This window comes from Eptatretus burgeri, chromosome 7 (assembly GCF_056783735.1).
Source record: "Eptatretus burgeri isolate ZD-2024b chromosome 7, Ebu_testis_v1, whole genome shotgun sequence".
In the NCBI taxonomy this organism is placed as follows: domain Eukaryota; kingdom Metazoa; phylum Chordata; class Myxini; order Myxiniformes; family Myxinidae; genus Eptatretus; species Eptatretus burgeri.
This window is the reverse complement of record NC_140967.1, coordinates 6,146,792-6,166,670: the sequence shown is the minus strand read 5'-3', so window position 1 is coordinate 6,166,670 and position 19,879 is coordinate 6,146,792. Positions and strand designations below refer to the sequence as shown.

The following is a 19,879-nucleotide window of genomic DNA, read 5'->3' as shown; positions in this document are numbered from 1 at the left end:
TGATTCGATCCAGCGTGAACATAGAAAATAAAGCACTGTAACCGGACATTGTACTCAGATACAAAAAGGAAAAGCAGGCATTGTTAATTGAGGTTTCAGAACCAGTCGTAATTGGAGCAATGGGAATGATAAATAAGAACTTCATGGAGATCCTACAAACCATCCCTGGGAAAATTACCACAAATGAACTATAGTAGCAGGCTTTCCAAGGTTCCGAGACTATCCTGAAAAGAGCCCTCAGAACAAAACTCCAACACAACTTAACAATTTCGACCATGAATCACGATCCTTCATCAAAACGAAGGTGGATACCTCGAGTCCTGGGAGGACTCTGTTCCACCTTCTGAAACCCTAATAATGGAGATAACAATCAACGATACACATACACACATGTTCAGCATTTTATACACACACACAACCACATCTCTCACTCTCTCAAGCCCAGCCCCCGTAGCTTCCCCCTCAAGCACTTACCTGTGAGCATCGCAAGTACACATTTTTCTGGTCTCAATTGTTACCTGGTTTGAAACAGGCTCTGATATCAAAGGTCAACTGACAGAGATGGATGGAATTCTGTGGCAAAGAAGAACAAGGATGGAATTCTGTGGGAAAGACAGGGAGGAAGATATTGGAGGAAATGCAAATGACTGATGCAGGAGGCCATTTTGTCCATCATGCCTGCACTTTCTCAACACATCATCAATTGAATCTACAAGCCCATTTGTTCAACAACATTGCAGGAGCATTTGAAGCAGTCTTCGGATTAATACTGGAACAGTGGCACACATCAGCACATCAAGGTGTCACTTTTATTTTACTTATTTTGTTTTGATGGGTGGAGAGGTATGAACGAACACTGGACAGTACACTCAACTTTCAGACAAGATGCTCTCATGGACATAACAATAACTCCACATGTATACAATCAACCAATCACCAATCGAAACAATGTCAACGTACTCCTCCATTCTTTTTCCCTATTATACCGAGAGTTGCCTTGTGGTCCTGTGCCATCCGACAATTTCTCCCATCATGAAACTATGTCTCAGGAACAACTAATGTACACCCTCCTAATCACTGTATCTGAGACAGCTTCAAGTTCCTCCATTGTATCGATAAGACTTAAACCCCTGCCGCGAGCAATTCAAACGAACAGTCTTCATGTCTCTGAGGACCTGTTTACAAGGTGCAGCAGTTGAGGGAGAGAAATAACCATCACTGTTGTGGTTTTGCGATATCCTGGGGAGTTCCATCCAACACATGCAGGAACTCTGGAGTTGAGATGTTTGTCGTATTTTGTTTTGATAGATTACCTCTCGCCTCGTATCAGTGGACAGGGAAATACATTGTGTTTGTGGATCAGGTTTGAATTCCCATTGTAACTCTTTACTCAATATTTTCTCTTCTTATATCCCTTCTTATCTCCATCCGTCTCTGTTAATTGCTCTCCTTCCCTGCAGCTCTTTACGATGCATCAAAACACAAAATCAACATAACATCACAATCACATTTCATTACAAATCCAACAGCCATCGGAATAAAGTGGTGCGGACCAGTGGGTGCGAACCTCTTCAACGGGAGAAAGCATCTGAACAAAGCACCACGGATGGGCGGGTCTGTTGTCGACTCCGGCACAGATCCAGGAGCACAGCCAACGGCAGCTGCCTGGCAATATTGGCGCTTCAACCAGGAGGCTGCAAGAGGGCTGCCTGTTCCCAAACGGTGCCCCAAGCAAGACCTTGACAAGTCCAAACATTCCAGAGCTCACAGCCTTGTTGCGAACAAGGATTCTCAAGAGCCAGAGAAGTCATCAAAGAGCAAGCCAGGTGAACCTGAGCGTCTGTGAAGATGGGATCTGCTGGAAGCGAACGTGTGAGCCATGGAAGGTGCGCTGACAAGCTGCGGAGCTCCACACCCTGGACAGACCGTCTATTACAAACTGATTTGCACGATCTTTCTCTTGCTTTCCCCAATTAAAATAATTTAATTGGATTGCAAAAAGAAGACCTGAATGACTTCCCCTCGACTCGTTCAAAGCAGGGGAACTGATACGCCTTCACGATTTCCTCCAAGCATGACAAGATATTCACTGCATTTCTCCCTGTGCGGCACATTACACAATCACCCTCTCTTCTTGGCCCCCCCTCCCCTGTTCATGGAGACCAAGTAAGCCCACAGGCTTGTGTCAGGTGAATGAGGGGTCGCCAACATGCCCTGCCTTCTGTGTCTCTCTATCACCCTTACTTATCTAATTTCCCGGAGTGAATGAGACACCGATGTCAGTCTCCACAATGAGGTGATTATCTGAGGGGCTTGCATGTTTCAGGGGAAAGAGACTCTTTTGTGACACTTAATTGCAAGCAAATACGTGCTATTTATTTGACGAAACAATTTGTTTCTCACCTGCTCGATTGATGAGACACGAGTGTGCAAATAGAGGATGGGTGTTTTACCCCATGGTTTCATTACGCTCGTGACTCGGGCTAGACGTTAGTCAGCATTCCAAGTGACAGTATCGCTCGGCCACACTGAGTGGAGAGGAGTGGGGCATGGAGAGGCACGGGCCTTATCTGGGGGAACCGATTGGCTGGTAAGGTAATGCGGGATCTAGACTCGTGGAGCCTGCTTAAATAGATCGTCTCAGATGACATCTGTGGTTGCTTAGCAACTCGTCATGCGGCGGACTGGTCTGTAGCCCAACGGCTTCAGGGTGAAAGAGTGAGAAGCGGGTCCGAGTAGCCTCTCGGAGTGGTCCCAAGTGGCTTCCCGAGGAGGGGGGAGGGGGTGACTGGTCAGAGTTTACAATTGTAATGGTCGACCACACCATGTGTGACACTGTTAGTTCACTCAGCCAATTGATTAACTGCCGTGTCGTCAAAACCACGGTTCCCCCTCTGCATCACTTAACTCACCGGCATTGTAAACTGACATGGAGCGTTAAGATCCGGCCAGAGTTGAAGGTTGCAGATGATGTCCGTGGTCTCTCGAGACAAGCCGTCCTCTTGGAGTTATCCAGTGTTGACATCTGTGACAATACTTTGGAGATGTACTCACATTCTAATTGTACATACTTTCTATAAACTCACATTTTAATTGTACATACTTTATACACATACTCACATTCGAAATGTACATACTTTATAGAAACTCACATTTTAATTATACAAACTTTATACACATACTCACATTCTAAATGTACATACTTTATAGAAACTCACATTTTAATTATACAAACTTAAAATACATACTCACATTTTAAATGTACATACTTTATACACATACTCACATTCTAAATGTACATACTTTATAGAAACTCACATTTTAATTATACAAACTTAAAATGCATACTCACATTTTAAATGTACATACTTTATAGAAACTCACATTTTAATTATACAAACTTTATATACATACTCACATTCTAAATGTACATACTTTATAGAAACTCACATTTTAATGATACAAACTTTATATACATACTCACATTCTAAATGTACATACTTTATAGAAACTCACATTTTAATTATACAAACTTTATATACATACTCACATTCTAAATGTACATACTTTTTAGAAACTCACATTTTAATGATACAAACTTAAAATACAAACTCACATTTTAATTATACAAACTTTATATACATACTCACATTCTAAATGTACATACTTCATAGAAACTAACATTTTAATGATACAAACTTAAAATACAAACTCACATTTTAAATGTACATACGTTATAGAAACTCACATTTTAATTATACAAACTTAAAATACATACATTTTAAATGTACATACTTTATAGAAACTCACATTTTAATTATACAAACTTAAAATACATACATTTTAAATGTACATACTTTATAGAAACTCACATTTTAATTATACAAACTTAAAATACATACTCACATTTTAAATGTACATACTTTATAGAAACTCACATTTTAATGATACAAACTTAAAATACATACTCACATTTTAAATGAACATACTTTATAGAAACTCACATTTTAATTATACAAACTTAAAATACATACTCACATTCAAATTGTACATACTTTATAGACGTACTCACATTCTAATTGAACATACTTGATGGATGTAGTCTCATTCTAATTGAACATACTTTATGGACGGACTGGTTGAAAAATAATAATAATAATAATAATAATAACAATAATAATAATAATAATAATAACAACAACAGAACATGTATTCTTTCCGACTACGAGATGACATTTTTGTCCTACATCAGCACTTTTTCTGTGGACAAACAGACAAACAAACCCAAATGCAACATCCTCTCCTCTGGCAAGGGGAATAATAACAATTCACAAATACCTTCCATTGCTCCAGCTTGCTATTTAAATACTCAGACATGAAACATTTACACTCATTCTCACGTGTCACATCGTGAAGAAAAAAAGATCAATATAATTTAGAATAATCAAAAAAAAAAAAAGAGTAAAAACGTACCTCATGCAAGATAAAATGATGTTACATTTTCCTTGCATTCACCAGCATTTGCTCCCTGTGGTCCCCGTCTTGTGAGAACCCGCTGTGGGTGAAAAGACAAATGAGAGTGGATATGTGAGATGGAATCTCGGAGAAAATGCATCGACGAGGATTGAGGAATTATTTTGAGCATTTTAATGAACATCCGGTTCTTTCCTCATCCGGTGGTCTCAGCACCGAGTAACAATTGATATGGCTGTTTGATGGTTTTCTGTCATCAGTCTCAAAGGGCAAGGTCTTTATTCACAGCCTAAAGGAGTATGGATCTCCACTGTGAGTTACCGCCCCCCCTACTCCCTTTCTTCCACACCATCTTCCACATTTTGGATGCTGTAGCCTTGTGGAGGTCAATGCCCTAAGGATCATTGGTACCTCTTAGCAGGAAGTCAAGGCAAACGTCTCTCCCTTTTCCCATTATAAACCAGTTAGATACCTGAATATTATCTTCTGTCTTGGCTTTTGTCTGGGTATCATCACCTTTTCTCTGCAAGGCTCACTCTACTTCTATGTAGTGGTTCCCTTCTTTAGAGTCCTTTAAAGTAGCTGGGAACACTATGTCAGGTCATTCATTGGCCACACTTGCAATGTTTTCTTTTCCTGCTCATGTCCCTGTCCAAACTTGACTTCATGTCCATCATCGAACTGACTTTTATGTCTCTCCAAATGAGGTCTCAGCAAGAGTTGAGGAAAACGAATGTTTAACACCCGACTGCAAAACATTTTGTAACATTCAAACCCGTTTCCTTTGATGCAGTGTTCTTCTGCGGTCGTTTAAAATGTACGGAATCGATGTCGCACAAAAAGTACACAGTGGAAAGCTTTGTTAGGCTTTAATGCACACCTGGAATGGGCAACCACCTCGTTCACACCACAGACTATTCCATTCCAAGGGGTTAGGTGTTCTGATTTGTGAGGACAGCTAACCGTTTCTTCTTCCTCATGTGCTGCAGGAGTTGTCATTGGGAATTCTGTTCCGAAGGAGTTTCTTGGAATCCCAACAAATTTTGTGGTTCCACAGCATGAAGCTCGCTGCTGTGATCCTTCATTTAGTTGTATACCAATTTAAGCTTTTGCATTCTGTCCAGACTACTTCACAGAACAATTCACACCTTTGGACAACAGGTGCACGAATATAATATGACTGCACACCATTTCCGTTCAACCTGTGTATTCTGAACAAAGCACAAAAACTCTTGGGCAAACCACATTTCAAAGTTGGCCTCCAAAGCCACTCACCTTCCTTGGCATACCTGAAATCCTATCCTCATGGTGAACCTCAGGGGCAACTCAAATAATTTGTTTAATCTATATAATGAGCATTGTCTGTCCTGTGTTTGCTTATTTATCTCCCCAATAATATGTACACCTCACAGTGTGATTTTCTACTTTCCTCAACAAATAAATTGTAAACTCAATCAGCAAACATCTTCCTACATCAAATATCTTGTCCAAAATAAATTTGTAACATTTTCCTTTCTCATGGTGACTTACCTTGAGAACATAGCACCGATATGCGACACGCGTATGAAGGTCATGCGTGTATCCCCCTCCAAGTTGCTGTGTCGCTTGCATGACATTGCGGTACTGAGCGAAGTACTCGTCGGGGAAACTTGTTCGAGCTTCGCTGTCGATGTCTGAAGTGGGAAACAGGTATCAATAAAGGAAGGTAAGAGACAGCGTATCATGACACAAATGTTCTCTCAATATGATTTTTGGCAAAACCTAAGTGCTTGTGAAGTACAAGTAAATGATAGTAAATAACACTGGGGAAAAACAAAGAACTGGGGAAACATTAATTTGAAACACACCGCTGGGAATAGTCCGAATATGACGAGGTACCCTCACAAAAGTGTACTGAATAGTCCGTTCGTCCAATGCTGTTATGCAGTGTTCTAAGTGTGTGTGTGTGTGTGTGTGTGTGTGTGTGTGTGTGTGTGTGTGTGTGTGTGTCCATCCGTCACTTCATTATAAATGGTTCCTGTTGTCAAAGAATAATAAAAGTTGCGCTGTTGGAAAGCGAATAATCTATTTCCTTGGAACACAATTTTGTATCTGTTTAATTATTAAAACATCTGTTTTGAAAGCCCGTCTTTCCGTGAGTGAAGAAGAAGCAGGACTTGGAACTTTAAAAGTGTGGTTCCAACAGTAAGATGGTCGGAACCCTTTAGAGTAAAGGGTGACGGACACGGAAGGAGCACACAAACAACACAAGAACTTCCACTAAATCTTATAAAAGATACTTTTTTTTGCTTTTCACTTCTTTTTACATCTTCATGGACATTCGCAGATAAACTGCAATATGTTTGTGAAATACAACATGCCGTCTCCTGATTCAACCCATCAGCAAAGCGACGGGGGAGGCACCGCCTTGTCGTGATAAAAATAAGGAACATATTAAACAGTTATTGATAATCGTCCATCCCTGATGGTTACCTCGGCAGAACGTCTCCTGTGTGATGAGTGTTCGACAAAGCGCACAGCGGACCAGGTTGTTATGACGGTGCAGTCCTTGTAGGCACGACGCACAGAAAACGTGCTCACAAGGATGGAACCTGTGCGGCCCAACTGCAATGGTGAGGCAAACAGGACAGGTGAGACGCTCCAAGTGCTCCTCTTCATCCGTTGGGTTCGATTTCACCTGAAATCACAACATGAACAAATCACTCCTGGTCGTTGAACACTTCAGTGGAAATATATTATTTTTCTTATGAAGAAACATTAAAAATTAATCGCACGAGCATCGATATTCAGAATTGGTGATACGTGACCAAACGTGTCCCATTCAGGTGTTTCATGTGGAGGTGAATTGAGAGTTTTTCAAAGGGAAGCAGGTAAATAAAGAAAAGGGAATGATCAACAGGTGTGAGAAGTGTGGAGAAGAAATGGAGGAGTTGGAGAGGAGGTGGTGGAGGTAATAAGAGGGAAAGATCTACACAAGGTACACCTTGGACCACCACCTAGATAAGATTGTTCAATGTTGACATGGATTTCCACAATTTCATGGTCGTCCTCGACAGAAAAAGTTTCTCGATTTAAAAACAATTTCTTTCATTCATCAAGGGTTGAAAAGATCGAGCATGACAACAACGTTCGATCTCTTTAACCGATTTTTTTCACGAGTTCAACACGTGATCTTGAATCCAAATACCAAAGTGTAAGGTTTTTCCAAATCCATGAAAGGCTTGATAATCGTACCCTGGTCTAAAAAAAACCAAATTGGACGATCATACAAGGAGCTACCGCCTCCCCATAATCAACCCCTAATGACTCAAATAAACCGTGACCCCCTAACCTACACACACACACATACACATGTGGTGCTGGAAACACCAACAAACCTCCACTGGTTAAAAAAAATAATAAAATCATAAACACACGGGGAACATGGACCCAGCAGGAGGTCATTTGGCCCATCAAGCCTGTGTCATCTCCACATTCCCGAAAACCCCAGGACCGACCATCCCTCTATAGTCAATATTATAATATCATTGTTTATTTTCTCTCTCTGTGGAGCCAAGTCCAAACATCGGAGGTGAGTTCAAGACCTTGTCGGTGGTTGGAGATTCCTCGTCCTCTGAGACATCGTGCCGGTGTTTTGTCGATCTCCTCAATGAACTAAACCATTTTCTTAACCCTCTGAAACATTTGTGTTTCTTTGTTGACGTGTTGTTGTTCTCGAGTTCCACGTCAACGACACAATCTGGCACCTCGACCACTTGGGATGCTTGAGGAGGTGGTGGTGGTTCTGTGGTGGAGAGCACGTCCCCATGGGAAGAAGAAGAAGAATCAGCAGCAGTAACTGCAGTATTACTTGGAAGTTCGACAACTTCGTTCTACGGGATTGGTAAGGAAGACACAAACATGTGATGAGTAAATGAAACATTCAAAATCAAAATGTCCATAAATAAACTAACAGGTTTATCCAAATGGTGAGAAATCCCACTCCCTCAGCATTGTACATGTGGCTTTTCTACAAAACTTCTCGTTTTCTTCAAGGGCTTCACGTTGTTGTCATTGTTGGGATTTATATGATTATTAATATTATTATTGTTGTTGTTGGAGGTCGTTTTTTAAATGTGTACCCATTGGTCAGACAGCTTATGGACCACACCCACCATTGTTCCCAGACGAAATGATATGGCTGTCATTTTGGTTTTCTGGTGGGGTGAACACATTAGGTCAGTCGGCCTCTGCTGATTCGTGATTATACACCGTCTGGCTTTTGAACTGTCACTTCTGATGTAACTGTGACGAATCGGCTCGTTCTGTTGTAACTGTGACGAATCGGCTCGTTCTGCTGTAACTGTGACGAATCGGCTCGTTCTGATGTAACTGTGACGAATCGGCTCGTTCTGATGTAACTGTGACGAATCGGCTCGTTTGTTGTAACTGTGACGAATCGGCTCGTTCTGTTGTTACTGTAACGAATCGGCTCGTTCTGTTGTAACTGTGACGAATCGGCTCGTTCTGTTGTAACTGTGACGAATCGGCTCGTTCTGTTGTAATCGTGACGAATCGGCTCGTTCTGATGGAACTGACGAATCGGCTCGTTCTGTTGTAACTGTGACGAATCGGCTCGTTCTGATGTAATCGTGAATGTGTAATCGATAAACAAAATGTTTATCACCACATGTAACGTAAACAAAGGTGAATCCCTTGTGCGTAATGATGAGACATGTTATCTCTCCAATCTTATTCATTCACACGGGATGTGAACAGGGACAGACACAGACAAGGTTAATGAGACAGATTAGAGAATGTCATGCGAGTTGTGGGTGATGATTTATTTAATTCTCAGACCCAGCTTCACCACATCGACACGTGGGACGTGAACAAGTGGAACATGAGAGAATCGGATCGTGTTCCCACATTAACTAACTAGTCACACGAGCGATGAATGAACCTAGTTACAGAGATCAGTAAATGGAGAGTCATTCTTAATAAACTAATTCTTACCTGATGATTCTCGTCAACGCTTCTCCTCTGATTGAAACAGCACAACATCTTCCTTGCTTTACTTCACTCGAAGTTTCTTACAAACGTTTGTTTCAATCGAACACGTTTAAAAAAAAGAGTTAAACTCGTGTAACACACGTCTACACCGAACGCCGTGTCACCACGACTCACTCAACCACCGAGGCTCCGAAATGAAACAACAAAGTACTCACTGTGAGTCACAATGGAAGGGGCGGGGCATTATCTCCATAGTAACCCTCCATAGCAACGGCCTATCGAATAAACCGAACATCCTGATGACAGATGTTACATTTTTTATTTAAAAGGACCGATTTTAAATTTAATAAATAAATATTTTCGATTCGGACCAGACGGGAAAATGTTTTCTCCACTTATTAAACTCTGTCGTCGTTTGGGAACGTTTGGTGCATCACGATGAACCTGAACATTAATTTCCAGCCCTGGTGCGGGTGGTAAGAGCTGGGAGGATGGCCCAGGGGTACGGACACTCAGCCAGCATACTCACCCTCTGAGCTGTCCAGTCTGGGTACGAATCCAGACCCAGCTAGAAACTGTCATCCTGGTGTTACACAGGTAGGGTGATTGGTTGATATGTGTCCCGTCCCTTGGATGGACGTTTAACGGTTCCCTTGTGGCAATAGTTGGTGGCACGGGTGTATGAAGGGGAGGGGGGAGTACGCCCGGGTGACAGCTGTGGGGGGGGGTCATTGGGAGAGTTGAAATACGAGGACGATAATGTGTTGTGAGCCTGGGTTCGCTGGCAATAAACGACCCCTAGGTGGAGCAGTCGAGCCATCTCCCACCGAGAACCCGGAATTTCGGTCGTGACTCTCGGATAAGTCTGAAAGGTCATGGGTCCCTTCGTGGACCATGGCCGCCAATATTTTGACGGCGTGGGGTAGGGTTAATTGCCTTATTCAAATATATGTAAGTACCCACGTCATCTAACTACCGGGGAAAACCACACCCGCAATGGACCTCGGGCGGAACGGACCATTTACCGAGCCCGATCTGGGTGTAAACCGAGCGGGGATTAGCAAGATCCGTCGGTCCAAATGAACAATTTACAGCAGATCGGCCTCACGAATTCTCAATGCGCACTGTGCTGGGTCAATGGGAGAAAGCACAGAAAATGATCTGGTACATTTAATATGGGGGTTTATTACATAAGGCAAGAATCGGGAAGGGAGACACAGAGCAGAGTTATCACGGATAAGAAATGTAATTCACAATGTACAAGGCACTTAACAATTCTACTTACAGATGGGGCCCACGGACACACACACACACACACACACACACACACACACACACACACACACACACACACACACACACACACACACACACACACACACACACAAACACAAACACACGACTGTTCCCAACAATTCTATCACACATACACACATACACACACACACACACACACACACACACACACACACACACACACACACACGAAAATGGACCCCGGGGGTCTTTATTCGGTAGAGACGGGCCGGGGTACCTTCCCGCCTCGTGCGGTCACACCTAATTCAAACCACCACCGTGGGACTCGAACCTGCGACCCGAAGTCCATGGTCCTGGCTGCTCGGCCGCCACTACCACGAGGAGCCACCTCAAAGGGCCACAGACTACGACCGAGACCAAGCCACCACGACCGCAGACGCTCTCACAACGACCAACCCTCCCTCTGTTGAGGTGGAAGCGATTTATTTTTCCTCCCACTCGCCTCCTGATTGGACGGTCGTCTCGAGGGGTGTCGAGGCGTCTCGGAGACCCGCCTCCCGAAGAGGTTCTGGGGCAGCTCTCGGCACGCTGGCCTCCCATTGGCTGGGGCGCGCGTGCGATGCTCGCCCTTCGCTCATTGGCTGGAGGAAACGTCCCATGCCCTCCCTTGGAGCGGAGCTTCGATCTGAGGCGATGGAGGCTCCACCCACGCCTTCAGGCAAACCCACGTAGGCAATGGCGACCGGGTTGAGTGAGGGACGGTACCGTTGTTGTTGTTGTTGTTACCTTCGCATTCTGCGAAAGGTTATGTTTTGGTCGCTGTGTATTTATTTATTTGTGAATATGTGTGTTTCTTTGTTATTCGCATAACTCAGAAAGTATTAAACCGAATTGCATGAAATTTGGTGGGATGATTCGTGAGTCTCCAAGGACGATTTGATTAGATTTTGGGAGCGATCTGGTCAAAGGTCAAGGTCATGAAAAGGTCAAAAACACTCTTTTGAGCATAACTTCCTTCATAATACAGCTATCGACATGCAACCACCGCCATAGTGTTCCATGACGAGATACCTTTCGGATGAAAGTTTCGTTCAGTGAACTACGAGCTTTCAGAATGGTAGTCCCCGATTGGACGTGACGTCCCCGGAAGTGCGTCAAAATGACGTCAAAAGATGACGTCATTTTTCAACTTTTTAATTTTCAGTATTTATCTTTCCATTTTGTTGGACTGCCTTCAAGGAGCTTACACACCAAATTTGACGTCTATCGGACTGACGGTTGTGCGGTCATGGACGTTTTAAAATGACGTTTTTCAAATGTGCCTGGAAAAAGTTGCGGCGGCGAAGGTATGCGCTCTACCGAGTGCCCGTTCTAGTTGTAGATGTAATAAACCTGACTATAAAATAACTCACAGCGCACACACGAAATTCACATCAGACAAAAGGACGGGGCCCGAACTGTAAACACATACTTATCGAAATAACTAAGCTTTGGGACTGCTGTCTGTCTGTGTGCATATGGCTTCCAGATTCGAAACAAATGTCACGATAGTTTTAGTTGTAAGTGATATTACAATATTATTATTTACCAAACAATAAATACAGTCCAAGATACTCAGAAATAACAAAAGCTTTCGAGCACAATGGAGATTTTTGATGGAAGGTTTTCTCATCTTGTGGAGATAAAATCACTGGAGATAATCAGCAAACATCATTGCCCTGCATAAAAAGGTGCAAAACAGATCCCTGCAACGACAGACCAATCAGCCTTCTCCCAATCATCAGCAAGGTTATGGAATCCATCATCGCTTCAGACATCAAATCCTTCCTCTTCTCCAATGGTTTGATTTCCGATCATCAATTTGGTTTCAGACCAGGTCACTCAACCCTGGATATGTTGCTTCTGTTCTCCCAACAATGGATGGAGGTCCTCAATGCCAGACAGGAAATCCGAGCCGTATCCCTGGACATATCACGTGCTTTTGACACAGTCTGGCACCCTGCCCTACTCACCAAACTCTCTTCCTATGGTATCCAAGGCCATCTCCACTCATGGCTCGCAGACTTCCTCTCCTGTCGCAGTCAACGTGTGGCCCTAAATGGAGTTCTTTCATCCCCTCTTCCTGTCCAGGCTGGACTTTCAAACCTCGCCTCCAAAGCCAGTCGCTGACTGGGAATCCTCCATCATGCAAAGTCCTTCCTTGGCACACCTCAGCTCCTGACCACTTACAAAGCTTTTGTCTACAGCCTGATGGAGTACTGCTCTCCTGTCTGGGCAGGTGCTCCTGCCTCCCACCTTTCTCGGCTTCACGCTGTAGAAACCAAGGCATTTTGGATCATTGGCATCTCCCGCAATGAGGCTGAGTCTTTGTGCGTCTCACTCAATCACCGCAGGTTGGTCGGTGGTCTTTCTGCCTTTTACCGTCTCCTCTCCAGCCTTGCCCCCCCTGCTCTCTCTACGATTTGCCCCCACCACATTTCCGCAGGGCGCTCAAAGTCCGCGAACAACCCCTTCTGGTAAAACTACCAAAATCACGAATCACTGCTCACCTTCACTCTTTCATTCCTCTTTTTTTCCACATTTGGAAAAACTCCCTCACTCTTTCATTCCCAGTCTTCCCTCCAGGCCTTCAAAACAGCCGTTCACCACCACCTCTTATCATCCTCCATCCAAATCCTCTTTCTTTTCTTCCCCCGATAACCCACCCAAGCCCACCTCCTTCAAATCCCCTGCTTTTCCTCAGCTCGTCCTGCAATCCGTTTGAAGTTTTCCTTGTGAACATGATAAATGTTTTATGTTAATTTAATTTTTATAATCATTCATCAAGGGGGTGAAGGGTCCACCCTGGGTGGTGTCAAACATTCTCGGTACGTCACGCTTGGTGGACGTTCAAGATCCCATGGTGTCCTTCGTGAAGATTCGATCAACAACATTTAAATCTCCAGGTTCGAGTACCAGGTTATGTTATGTTATGCGGCGACAATCAACCCCGGGGCGGTTTTGAAAACGAGGGCAGGAAATTAATTACAAGGAAGAAGAAGAAGAATCGCACGAGACCGGAGTGAGTCTGCACAGAGAGGTCGGAGGAGTTCCGGTGATGCTCCAGTGTTTGGTTTGTTTGACTCAGAGACCACCGGTCTCACCACAGTATCATTACACGTGAGTGGAAATTGACACACACACACACACACACACACACACACACACACACTCCTACACCCAGCTTCACCATGCAGACATGTGGGACGTGAACATTTGAAACACTAGTACGTGCCCGTACGTGCAAAGAAAAAAGAAAAAAATTGCACATCAATTGTGACGTCATAGCACCGTGTCGTGTCATTGGTTGGTAAATAAATGGCCATGACTTGGGAACCACTTGTCCGATTAATATCAAACCTTGAAAAGGCACAGACAGGTCCCCAGCAATATACCTGGCAAGTTTCAATGAGATCGGACCAGAGGTTGTCGAGAAACAGCGGTCGCAGACACACACACACACACACACACACACACACACACACACACACACACACACACACAACTTTAGACGACTGTTCCTTATAATCCTATCACACACACACACACACACACACACACACACACACACACACACACACAACTTTAGACGACTGTTCCTTATAATCCTATCACACACACACACACACACACACACACACACACACACACACACACACACACACATACATACACACAAACACACAAACACACACTGCTGGAATTATAGATAGATGAGAAAATTGGATCGTGTTCCCACGTTGACTGACTCGTTACACTCGCGATGAATGAACCTAGTTACAGAGAGCAGTTAGTGAAGAGTCATTATCAATAAACTAATTATTACCTGAAAATTCTCGTCTTCGTTTCTCCTCCTGTTTCTCCTCTGCTTGAAACAGCACAACATCTTCCTTACTTGACTTCACTCGAAGTTACTAACAAACGTTTGTTTGAATCGAACACGTTTATAAAGTGTTAAACTCGTGTAACAAACGTCTGCACCGAACGAACACTGTGTGACCACGACTGACTCCACCACCGAGGTTCCGAAATGAAACAACAAAGTACTCACTGTGAGTCACAATGGAAGGGGGCGGGGCATCATCTCCATAGTTACCCTCCATAGCAACGGCCGATCGAATAAACAGAACATCCTGATGACGCACGTTACATTTTTATTTGAAAGGGCGGATTTGAAATTTAATAAATAAATATTTTATATTCGGACCAGACGGGAGGATGTTTTCTCTACTCATTAAACTCTGTTGTCATTTGGGAATGTTTGGTACATCACGATGAACCTGAACATTCATTTCCAGCCGTAGTGTGGGTGGTAAGGGCTGGCAGGATGGCCCATAGGTACGCACACTCACCCAGCACACTCACCCTCTAAGCTGTACAGTCTGGGTACGAATCCAGACCCAGCTAGAAACTGTCATCCTGGTGTTCCACAGGCAGGGTGATTCGTCGATGTGTGTCCCGTCCTTCAGATTAACATTGAGCGGTTTCCTTGCGGTAGCAATAGTTGGTGGCACTGGCATATGAAAGGAGGGGGGGGCGGTCCTCCCCCTTGACAGCCGGGGGTGAGGGCGGTCCGCCCCGGGTAGAAAGTAGAAAGTGTGTGAAGTTTTACCTAAATCTGTCCCGCTCTTCTGGAGAAGAAGATTTTTTTTTAATTAATTAATTTTCAATCCAACATGGCTCTACCTACAACGTGTGACCTACGACATCATAAATTTATATTCTGCCTCGAATGGGGTCGGGGAACACACGTAGGAAGTTTCGTGTTCATCGGTTGAGGTGCATTTTTCTATCCAAGATGGCCACCAAACCATATGACTTGTGACGTCATACTTTTTACCATGTACGTCGTGTGGAAGAAATAAAATAAATTATATCAATGTATTCTCAATTTCTTTATCCTTTGTTTTCACAGAACAGAATAAGGTGTGACTCTTTACTTGTTCTGGTGGAATCAAATTGACTGTAAGTAAAATCTCTTTTTACAGTCTTTTGATCTCCATAGTGATGTAGATGATGTACAAGCAAGATAAAATGGTATCTTCCTAAATCTTATGTGCCATTTGAAATATATATCCAAATGAGTATTTCCAATGTTTAAATGAAACTGCTCTGCTGCTCAAGAGAAGGACACTTTTCTGCTGGCACCTATTGCCTGGTGGGAATTAAATAAATCCCAAAAGGCGATTGCGACAGATGCCTTGTTGTCCAAGGATGACTATATGACAGCATAAAACGGAATGTCGTATTTTGAGAATCTGGTTACTTACTGGTGAACGGAAGGGATGATCAAAGTAATCAGCTGATGTCTCCAATCACTCGGCCTCTTCATATTTTGTCTTAACTTTGTTGTTGTCCTCTCCTTCTCACGGCCGGCCTCGTATTCCCAAACTGCAATCGTGACCTGAGCGTGTCTGTCACCCCTTCCCTTCCAAAGTGGCCACGTCTGCAGTTCCCTTTCTCATGCTTGCCGGCCTCAACCCCATTCACCCTTGCCAGATGTTTAGCTCTCCCATGTCTTTTGCAATCCAGAATCATGTAAAAAAAATTGCTCTGTGCATTTTGAGCAGAAAAGTATCGTGTTTGATATTACTTGTCTTGTTATTGTTTCGGATCTGGAAACCATTGGCATTCAACATACAGGTCCCAAAAGTCAGTTATCCCATTAAGTACGTGTGAGACAGGTCCCTTCCTTTTGTCTGATGGACTCTCCAGTTGAATTAAATGATTTATCCCCTTCCTCAACATCTCAAGTCATTTGAAGTTTCCCATAAAGGACACAATGATCAATCATTCCATGTCAAAAGCTAAACCACTAATTTAAAAGCTAAACCACTAATAAACCTTTAATGGCCAACCCCACGTGTGGATAGAAACGCCATCTCTTTCCTCTGACCACGTAATGTGAAATTGTTGGGCCAGAAAAATGCACCAACAGTGCATTGAACATTTTAACTCTTCTAACATGTTTCTCGCCGTTCTAATATAGTGGGATGGGTGTGATACATCGTTAACTATTTCCTGAGCACCATGATGAGCAGCAGAGCAGTTAATGATCAATCACGCATAATTGGGCTACGTTTTCTTTCACCACCATACTTGACATCTTACATCTTGACAGTGACATCTTAAAAACCATGAGGCTAATGTTTGGAGACGTTTGCCTCCACACTGGTAACCATCAGAACGACCAGACCAGTAGTCGGTGTAACCACCCACCATTATCTCACCACCGTCCGGTCTCCAAACCTCAGAGAGTGCTGCAATATTGATGTTCAAACGTGGGAGTAAAGATAAGAGACAGGTGATCATCCTCTCTTCTGGAGAGGACATTCAAGGCACTCACCCGAAGGGACCGCCTCAGGTTAACCCAAGGAGACCGCCCTATGGTTGACGCCACCTCACAACCACCCTGACACACACCACCGCAATCTGACCCAGGAAGTTTACCCCGTGCTTTTCCTCTCATCAACAAAGAATGGGGGTCCCGAAGGCTTTGTCCCAATCCCGCCATCCGGTGAGCTGCCCTGCGAAAGGCAGCAGCACTGGAGGTCCTCCCACAGAGTGGATTTTTAGTTTAGTTTGCGTTTGTGGGTTTTGCTGAATGAAGTACTTTACCGTAGCCGGAGTGCAAATCCTGCCACCAACCTCCGGAAAAAAGTAACCCAACTGCACACAGTTGGGAACTAGATGTGGATGGCCGTTGGCTCACAAGGAGCTCCTCCACCCTTTGACAGGTTTTGTTTATAATCCTGCTGGGTGTCCATACCCACACACCCTCCTCAACAGAAAACCTGGTGGGGGAGAAGGTTTAGTCACCGACAACTAAACAGGTTAGTACAGATTTACATACTTTACATGGTTCCGCCAGCAAGTCACAGACTTTATCTGGTCTGACCTGACATCATGGGTGCACTAGGTGATAAAGTTGTTTTTTTTTAGTTTATTTCAATGGAAATCATCATTGTACATGAAATTCACGCAATTACTTTTTCAGTGAATTATATCATCACCTGGCTCCATAAATTTTTGCACATTGACGTCATGAATCATTATGCCGAGTTTCAAAATGATCCATTGAGCCACCCTGGAGGAGTTGGGGGTTGGGGGGAGGGGGGGGGGAGGAAATGAAAAAATTATGAATGGACTCTCTACCTGACTGCTTGGATGTCGTTATGGTTTTTAGAGCTGTTTAACTCCATCGTTGATAAGCTAAAATTGTAGATCTGTCCTCCTTCCTCTATTCTACCATTTCATTAATTCCCTATTCTCTCCCAATCCAACCTCATTCACATTTCCCCCCCCCCCCTCTCTTAAGTATTCAAGTAACTCATAAGCATCCTAAAGAAGCAAAGTCGACCAACTCAACATTTATCAATCTCTCAATAAGTCATAAAAACTGGTTTCACATCTCTGGCCATGCGCATTGACATTAAAACATGAAGAAGGTTTCATCAGGGAGGAGAAAACCAACAGGTGCAGCCTATGTCACACAGCTTGGTGTGCAGCAGAAACGCAACCACTTGCTCAACCACTTGCTTGTGGATTAAACATTGTGAAGGAAAGAGGCAGAATGTCTTGGGCATGTTTCATCACTCATCACCTTCTTGCTTTTTTTTCTTCCTTTGACGAACCATCGTTTTCACCATTTTCACGTAAGCGCAATCTGGAAAGAATACGATTCACAGAGGTGAGATTTTGAGTGATGTGTTTAATTCAGAAAATATAACCATCTTAATGACACAAATTAAAATGTCTGCAATTTAGAACAGGAAGCTATAGGTAAGACATACCACGTCCAATAAGAATCTTGGCTGTGCGTGCCTTCCGTTCAGCAAGAGATCTGTCCAGCCGCATATCTTTCACAGCTTCAGCCATGTGAAAGTGGAACTCTGGCCACCAGTGTTGCCGGTCTTTCCACATCTCCTCGATCCACTGGTTTCGCTCTACCCTAACAAGTAAGAAGGGAGCCAGGAGATGTATTCAGGGAAGGAGACAGTTGGAGACGCAACATGTAGAAAAAGCGCATTGAAGTTGATCGGAGGTTGGCATAAAATGGGTGAACACAAATGGAGGAACAAAATGGAGATTGCAGTCTCACTCGTGCTGGCAGTCTTGCAGCTGTTCTGCAAAATGGGTCCAGGCCTCACAGTGGCTCTTCCAACAGGAAAAGTCCAGGAGGGAGAACAGCACCATCAGACTTTCCTTCTGATGAACCTCTTTCGCAAGGCAAGTCAAGGGGAGGATGTTGAAAGTGAAAACATCTTTGTGCAAAACATTATACAAGATGACTTAATTGACAGAATGTACAAATGTCCAGTTTTCCTCCAGGAGGGGAAAAGTCTAGAAAAACTAATATTACATATCTATTCAAAACAAAAAAAAAAACATCAGATGAACATCTAATACATAATGTAAACGGTCCAATAATGTAATTTCCACATTGTTAAAGGAATTATCATAAAGAAGGGAATTAATACGCATCATTTGGCAAAGCAGAGACAGGACAAACACTAATTTTGCAACAATATATCCAAGGTGTCCTCCAAAGCCAACCGAAGATGTACGTGGATGAGGGCATGTTGAAGAGTAGTGCCTCTTATTATTTTTCTCCAAAACAGGGAAAGATATTTTAATGAAACAAAGTGCAATTCCCCCACTTTAGGTCCGACATTTCGTGATCTTGACACTACACGTCTCGGTGCTACGTCAGTCAAGATGTCAGAGGGAAGCACGACGCTGCCAGTGCAGTTGAAGCAGTGTGCAGTTATTGAGTTTTGAACATCAAAGCAATGCATCCTTTCAAAAAATCATTTCCACTTTACCGAGAAGCTCAGTGTTTGGTTTGAATCTCTGCTTAAAATGAGTGAAATGAAAGTTTTAGAATTTTTCTCACTCGGATTTCAACATTACCGTAATGCATATTGTTAAGTTGTTTTAACTTTCTTAATCCAAGAAGGAAGGTGATTTGACATACTGGATAATACCGGGTGGTGCTGTAGGCCACACATTTACAGAGAGAATCCCCCCCCCCCAACCCCTACCGAACACCGAACCCAATCCCCCAGATATGCTACCGCGACAGAAACCATACGTAAGGTATCCTTCAGCAATATGC

At 43.4% G+C, this 19,879-nt stretch overlaps 1 protein-coding gene across 4 annotated transcripts in view; it reads right to left on the bottom strand.

Moving 5' to 3' along the window:
• Positions 1-17,684: 17,684 nt before the first annotated feature.
• The window catches only part of TAF1A (TATA-box binding protein associated factor, RNA polymerase I subunit A), a 50,542-nt gene continuing 48,347 nt past the window's right edge, over positions 17,685-19,879 (bottom strand). For all 4 annotated transcript variants that reach the window (XM_085887346.1, XM_085887350.1, XM_085887348.1 and 1 more), the window contains 3 exons: positions 18,863-18,980; positions 18,555-18,712; positions 17,685-18,427 (listed from right to left, as the gene is read on the bottom strand). In XM_085887346.1, the coding sequence (XP_085743472.1) occupies positions 18,354-18,427; positions 18,555-18,712; positions 18,863-18,980 (350 nt within the window). In that variant the 3' untranslated portion in view covers positions 17,685-18,353. The remainder of the gene's footprint in view (positions 18,428-18,554; positions 18,713-18,862; positions 18,981-19,879) is intronic.